Source organism: Hylobates moloch, unplaced genomic scaffold (assembly GCF_009828535.3).
Source record: "Hylobates moloch isolate HMO894 unplaced genomic scaffold, HMol_V3 SCAFFOLD_11, whole genome shotgun sequence".
In the NCBI taxonomy this organism is placed as follows: Eukaryota; Metazoa; Chordata; class Mammalia; order Primates; family Hylobatidae; genus Hylobates; species Hylobates moloch.
The window spans coordinates 43,273,569-43,281,471 of record NW_026652286.1 but is presented as its reverse complement, the minus strand read 5'-3'; the positions used below and the strand labels follow the sequence as shown (position 1 = coordinate 43,281,471).

Here is a 7,903-nt window from a genome sequence, read left to right as displayed (position 1 = left end):
ACATCCTAAGGAGCCTCTACTGGGCTCTTGTCACGTAATTTTATTTTTGAAACCGTTTCAGCCGTTACTTAGAGGGTACTGCAGGAACAAAAATAGGAGTAAATCTTCCTACTCTGGAAACTGAATTTAGAGATGGGGAGAATGGAACCCGAGAGGCAGGGAAAGAATGATTATGTGTACTTACTCTGTGCTAGATTCTCAGTCAGGCACTGAATAGATACAGACATGCTAAAAGTTGTTTATCTATTATACTGCATTCTTTCCTGGATCCCCGAACTTCTGCACCACGCTCATCTCCTGAGAACGGAGAAGGGCATTACATAATGGTAAAGGGTTCAGTTCAGCATGAAGACCTAACTTATCATAAATATATACGCACTCAACACAGGAGCACCCAGATTCATAATGCAAGTTCTTAGAAACCTACAAAGAGACTTCGAATCCCACACGAAAATAGTGGGAGACTTCAACATTCCACTGACAGTATTAGACAGATCATCAAGGCAAAAAGATAGCAAAGGTATTCAGGACCTAAACTCAATATTGGACCAAATGGATCTAATAGACCTTTTTATTACTTATTTTTGAGACACAGTCTGCCTCTGTCATCCAGGCTGGAGTGCAGTGGCATGATCTTGACTCACTGCAAACTCCACCCCCCAGGCACAAGCGATTCTCATGCGTCAGCCTCCCAAGTAGCTGGGATTACTATTAAAATTTTATGAGACGGCGATTAGGAAAAAGTGTCTTAAAAGGCTCCATAAGTGGGGATTGATGAAAAAATGGAGAAATACTGGACTAGAGTGAAGAGAAATAAGAAACACTGAGGCATCTGCTGGTAAAAATTTTGAACTCTAAGGAGAAAGAGAAAAATCTTACAAACATCCAGTTAAAAAGAACATGTTTCCAGCTTTATCAATGTCCCTACAAAGGACAGGAACTCATCCTTTTTTGTGGCTGCGTAGTATTCCATGGTGTATATGCGCCACATTTTCTTAATCCAGTCTAAAACTGATGGACATTTGGGTTGGTTCCAAGTCTTTGCTATTGTGAATAGTGCCACAGTAAACATACATGTGCATATGCCTTTACAGCAGCATGATTTATAAGCCTTTGGGTATATACCCAGTAATGGGATGGCTGGGTCAAATGGTATTTCTAGTTCCGTCATGCGAACTATCGCAAGAACAGAAAACCAAACACCACATGTTCCCACTCACAGGTGGGAATTGGACAATGAGAACACTTGGACACAGGAAGGGGAACATCACACACCGGGGCCTGTCGTGGGGTTGGGGGAGGGGGGAGGGATAGCATTAGGAGATATACCTAATGTAAATGATGAGTTAACTGGTGCAGCACACCAACATGGCACACGTATACATGTGTAACAAACCTGCACGTTGTACCCTGGAACTTAAAGTATAACAAATATATAGAGAGACAGAACGTATTATCTACAGAAGAAGAAAGATGCTGGGATTAGACTTTTTTTTATCTCCAATGCTGGAACGGACAGTGGCCCAGCAGTTAAGGACTACTGACAGACAGGACTACAGCCCAACAATCCTGTACCCAGCCGGGATGTGGCCCCTCTGCCAGGGTGAAGGAAAGATACACGGCAATTCAGACAGTTTGTCTCCTGTGTCCCCCAACAGAGAAACCTACTTGAGAGAAGACGTTCCAAACATTATCTCTTATGTGAACCTGAACAACGATTGATAGGAATGTGAAGGAAAGAACACAAATCTCTGGGCTTCACCACTGGAGTTTGTGATTCAGTGGTTTGAGGTCTAAATTTTCATTTTTTACAAGTTCCCAATTACTGCTAATGCTGCTAGTCTGAGAACATACTTTGAGAAACTTTAAGGTGTTTACTAGTTTGTTTGTTTGTTCGTTTGTTTGTTTGTTTTGAGACAGAGTTTCACTCTTCTCGCCCAGGCTGAAGTGCAATGGCATGATCTCTGCTCACTGCAACCTCCACCTCCCGGGTTCAAGCAATTCTCCTGCCTCAGTCACCGGAGTAGCCGGAATTACGGGCACCTGCCGCCACGCCTGACACATTTTTTGTATTTCTTTAGTAGAGACAAGGTTTCACCGTGTTGGCCAGGCTGGTCTCGAACCCTGGACCTCAGGTGATCCACCCGCCTCAGCCTCCCAAAGTGCTGGGATTACAGGCATGAGCCACCGCGCCCAAAACGATGACTTCAAGTGAAATGCTGTATAATAAAATTAATTTTATCATAGGCTAATTCATATGAACAAGAGTCACAAAGACATCACCAAACTTCTAAATAAAGATTCAACACAGAATATTAAACTTAGAAATAAATGTGAGCTGTACATACAATTAAGAAAGCCTAATAAAACCTATTAAAATTCACCCAATTTTTGGTGAATCAGTGAGTGATGGCGGTCGTAGTTGTGGTAAGTTAAATCAAGGAATAAATGTTTGCAAAGAAAAAATTGTAAGGAGCGCCTCCTGCTACTACTACACTGTTAAAAAATCAATAATGACAGACACGGCAGGCTGATCTATTTTGTACTCTCATCGTTATTGTCTTGCATTTGTATGACTACCACATGTTTTGTGAATTTTTACTTTCCAATAATTTGTATTCATTCATTTTCCAACCCGCTGATTCCAGTTCAGAGTGGCAGGTGGCTGGAACCTATCTCGGCAGCTCAAGGTGTGAGGCAGGAACCAACGCTCCACAGGACCCCATCCGGGGCTCAGGGCACACCCCCATCCTGGGACCATAGAGATGTCAGTTCATCTAATGTGCACATCTTTGGGATGTGGGAGGAAACAAGAGTATCCAGAGAAAACTCACACAGACATGGGGAGAATATGCAAACCCCACGCAGACATTGGCCTGCCAGAAGTCCATTTTTTTAATTAATATTACAATAAATGATATTATTTGAGGCTGGGCACAGTGGCTCATGCCTGTAATCCCAGCACTTTGGGAGGCTGAAGCGGGTGGATCACTTGAGCCCCTGGGCTTTTGAGACCAGCCTGGGTAACATGGTAAAATTCCATCCTCTACAAAAAATGCAGAAGTTATTCAGGCATGGTGGTAAACACCTGTAGTCCAAGCTACTCAGGAGGCTGAGATGAGAGGAATGATTGAGCCCAGGAGTTTGAGGCTGCAGTGAGCCATGAGGGTAGCACTGCACTCCAGCCAGGGTGACAGCAAAACTGTGTCTCAAAAAAGAAAAAAAAAAAAAAGATGTTATTTGAGAACCTGCTGTATTTGCCATGTAAGAATCACCTTAAGAGGGACATAGAAAAATAAAATATGTTGCTTTATAGATGGATTTTATCCCTGCATCAAGGACAAAACTGATGTCTCTGGTCTGATTTATATTGAAATAAATGTGAGCTATACACACATTTAAGAAAGATTAATAAAAACAAGTAAAATTGGGCCAGGTGAGGTGGCTCATGCCAGTAATCTCAGCACTTTGGGAGGCTGAGGCGGGCAGATCACTTGAGGTCGGAAGTACAAAACCAGCCTGACCAACATGGTGAAACCCCATCTCTACTAAAAACACAAACATTAACCGGGTGTGGTGACGCGTGCCTGTAGTCTTCAGCTACTTGAGAGGCTGAGCCAGGTGAATCCCTTGAACCTCGGAGGTAGAGGTTGCAGTGAGTCGATATTGTGCCATGGCACTCCAGCCTAGGTGACAGAGCGAGACTCCTCGAAAAAAAAAAAGATTGTTATTTACCCAATATTTGGTAAATCAGTGAGCGACAGCAAACAGAGCTCACCTATAAACCAGTCGTGACTGGGTGGGGCCACCTTTGTGGAGCGTTACTGAATTAGGGATTTAATCATTTTGATTGTTCTTGCCATTACTTAGCAGTCCATTATCGTAATCTAATCAATCCAAAAGTGACATGATTATCTTATTTTTTGAAACCCCATTCATAATTTTAAAATCTCTTCTATTTTCTTGATAAATTATACAAGTACTAAAAAAATTCTAAACACTGCGTTTAATTGTAGAAAAGCTCGAACTCAGCTGTACTTGGAGGCAGAGGACTGCATCAATTCCTGCATTCCCTGAAGAATCATTATGATTTCAATAACATCAAATGCAGAAAATGTTGTGTTGCATAACTCTTAAAACACCATAGGCAGATATGTTGTTGAGAATGGGATTTTTTTGTATTGGTGTAAAATTTTGTGAATTTCTGGACAGAACTATATACAATGGTCCTGTGATTTATGCAGTTGCATTTCTCGAACGTTATGAAAATTAAAACAAGCAACAACACTCGTAATTTATAATTAAATAGGGTACAGCCTTGGAAATTGTCAACATGTTTATCATCCAATTTCGTGTCTGAAGGTCACTGGAGAGTCCTATGACATGCTTGCGGGTAGCTTAACTGTCTTGGCCGTTGTCAATAGCAGCCCCCAGTCATTAGGAGAACCACCAGAGCAGACTCCAGATTTTAAATGAATCCGGACTGGGTGGTGCCACCTTTGTTGAGAGTTACTGGTTTAGGTAATTTGATCATCTTGATTGTTCTTGTGATGACTTAGGAGACCATTATCACAACCTAATCAATCCAGAAGTCATGAAGTCTCCACCCACTAATTAAGGCGACTCAATATAAACCTGCCTCCTGTGCCGCCACATTAGCTCATTTGGAAGACCTGGGTATAGGTGGTTGTCTCCTCGGCTCAGAGTCCCTGCAGCAGCTGAGGTGCCCGTGTCTCTGTGGTTCCCAGTGGCCGCCATCATGCTCTCCTCCCCACTCAGGGTGGCTGTGGTGTGCGTGAGCAACGTCAACAGGAGCATGGAGGCCCACAGCATCCTCAGGAAAAAAGGCCTAAGTGTCCGGTCTTTTGGAACTGAATCTCATGTGAGGCTACCAGGACCAAGACCCAATCGTCCTGTAGTTTATGATTTTGCAACAACATATAAGGAGATGTACAATGACCTCCTCAGGAAAGATAGAGAATGCTACACCCACAACGGAATCTTACACATCTTGGGAAGAAATGAGAGAATCAAGCCCGGTCCAGAAAGATTTCAGGAGTGCACGGATTTCTTTGATGTCATCTTCACCTGTGAGGAGAGTGTCTATGACACAGTGGTGGAAGATCTGTGTTCCAGAGAACAGCAGACCTTTCAGCCTGTGCACGTGATCAACATGGACATCGAAGACACCCTGGAAGATGCCACCCTGGGAGCTTTCCTCATCTGTGAGATTTGCCAGTGCCTGCAGCAGTCAGACGACATGGAAGACAATCTGGAGGAGCTGTTGTTGCAAATGGAGGAGAAGGCAGGAAAAAGCTTTCTTCACACCGTCTGCTTCTACTGAAGATCTGGGCTGGCTTTGTCCCCTTCCTCAGTAAGAACTTAGGCATGGGACTTTAGTCCAGATTTATTGTGAGAAGCATCTGCAAAGACCTTCCACTGAGTGCTGTTTGTATTACTTTTGTACATATCACCTGGAAAGAGACTATCACCAAGAAACTATTTTATGGGAAATGAGAAGGACGGACAGTTTTAAAAGCACTGAAAACTGCTTGGCATTGTTCTAGGTGCCTTACATAGGATAACTAATTTAATGCTTATACCATTCAACAAGGAAGCTATCCCACCATGACTGCATTTTCCAGATGAGCACGCCGAGCCGATAATGGACTGCTGGAAAAATGATTCGTTTAAGGGTATTCAGTAGATAAATAACATTGTATAGATAAGCACCTTTTCAACAAACTTCCTTTTCTCAATTTGAGTGTTTTTTTTTTTAATTTTTAAATTTTTGGAGTTAGTTGAGACCAACGGAGTGTGGTATATTAACTTCAATGTTGTTCTTCTTTAATAAGAGTATGATATTACATGTTTGAACAGACAAATATTTTTACATACAGATTATATCTTTTTTACTAATGCTGACTTTAATAGGTAAAATCCAAGTTGGATAATGAACTACGTATTATTGTAAAATTTGGAATTATCTGCTCAAAGAATAGGTCATCAAATTAAATGAAATAAAAAATGTAAATAAAAAGTATATTCTTATTTCTGTTTGGGGGATGGATTTCAAGCCACTAAGCGACATGCTTTTTTGTTTAAACCTTATGAATTACACGGAAGAAAAGGGATCTTTCATAGTGAAAGTTTTATTAAGTTTAAAATGTTCATTGGTATGAACATTGAGAACATAAGGTGATAAACCTAATGATGTTTTCAAGGAGAAACAAGCGAAACAGTTTTCACAATCCTTGGTAGTGTCACTAAACCATGTTCACTAACAGGAGAAAAAATAGATCAGGAGTAGTCGTTCAGAGTTAATTTACGTGTTATCTATTGAACTAGACTTATTATGGCAACCTCAAATAACAGCAGAGATTAGCTCTCAAAAGATAATGAGTTTATTTAAACGAAGGATTGCAAACAAGAATGCACCAGGTACAACAAGTCGTTGGTGCATCCTGAGAGGTTGGGGTAAGGGGAAACTTTTAAAGGCAAAAAGAAGTCCACAGAAACTAGTTTAAAACAAAGTTTATTGGTCACAGAAGCTGACTGCAGGAGTTGGTGTTAGCTTATTGGTGGAGACAGCCATTGCTAGGCATGTATTCTTGCGAGAACGTTTTATCTGGAATGCTGTAGCCTTGAAGACACTGCAGTTACAGAGATATGTGTGAACACGCAGAATGAGCCAAGTGTGTAAGACCTGATGATGGTGTAAAGCATGCAGGATGTGCCATAATCTACTGTGGGTTTTAGGGAGTCTTTGTGATAGTTCTTATCTCAGATATACAAGCATGGGCTCCCCTCCTTCATGACCCTCCAGCTCCACTTCACCTGGATCTGACGATAGTGGACTTCATCTTGGTAGTAACAACTTCCACATTCTTGGTATCAGAAACTTCCAATGTTTTAAGAAAATATTCTGTTTCCTCTTGCAGTGTAGGTAGCAGGAGGCAAGGCTGGAAGTGGGGAACCCAGCTGTTACAGTAGTTCGCAGAGGAGAGCTTGGAAGCTTCGGGGAGAGAACTGTCTGTGAAAAGGCAGAGGAATGGACACATGGGAGAGGAATGTTAGAGCTGACGTGAGAGGACTTCTTGATGAGAAAAGGAGGACTTTTGAATCACTCTCAGATTTCTGACTTTAAGGGTGGCTGGGTCCAAATATATAAGTGAAAGTTTTGGTGGTGGGGCTAATTTTTTGTATTTTTAGTAGAGACGGGGTTTCACCGTGTTAGCCAGGATGGTCTGGATCCCCTGACCTCGTGATCCCGCCCGCCTCGGCCTCCTAAAGTGCCGGGATTACAGGCGTGAGCCACCGCGCCCGGCCGGAGAGATGATTTTTTAAAATACACTGAATAAGGGTAACTCTCTCAGGAACACAAAGAAGGGCAATGGAAGTTAATTCTCTGAGATGCTGAAGATACCTGGACGGAGACAGGAGAACATTCATGAGGCATTTGAGAAGTTGTCTGGATTGGGTTGAGTAGACAAGCAACTACTCAGGTACCCACAATTTCACCCATAGACCAGGCCCCAGTCATTGAGCTCTTTAACCTCTCTTCTTTGCCTCCCAGAAGCAAAATCCTCTTTACTCTCAAAGTACCAAATGGCCACCCTTAGCTTAACAGGTCCTCTTCAGGCTTCTCTTTTCTACTTAAGATTTACATTGCTCCATTTGATCTTCTTTTCTGGCTGTTACTTTGTCAGCATAGTGGTGCACACACTTGGCCATCAACCTCCAGTGGCATTTTCACGTCTGTTTTGGTTTATTCCACCTCCTTCAGAAGGGCGAATTTCTTCGGGGTATTATATGTTTTCATAGTGCTTGTGTGATCACAGGCTGACCTGGTGGTAGTTGCTGTCCACAGCAGGCACATCCTAAGGAGCCTCTACTGGGCTCT

At 42.3% G+C, this 7,903-nt stretch overlaps 1 protein-coding gene across 1 annotated transcript; it reads left to right on the top strand.

Annotated features, from left to right (window-relative positions):
• The first annotated feature begins 4,657 nt into the window (after positions 1 to 4,657).
• Positions 4,658 to 5,759, top strand: LOC116814274 (RNA polymerase II subunit A C-terminal domain phosphatase SSU72 like protein 2). Its single transcript, XM_032761518.2, has one exon. It carries the CDS (start codon positions 4,760 to 4,762, stop codon positions 5,342 to 5,344), a length of 585 nt encoding a protein of 194 aa, XP_032617409.1. The 5' UTR covers positions 4,658 to 4,759; the 3' UTR covers positions 5,345 to 5,759.
• The last annotated feature ends 2,144 nt before the right edge of the window (positions 5,760 to 7,903 follow it).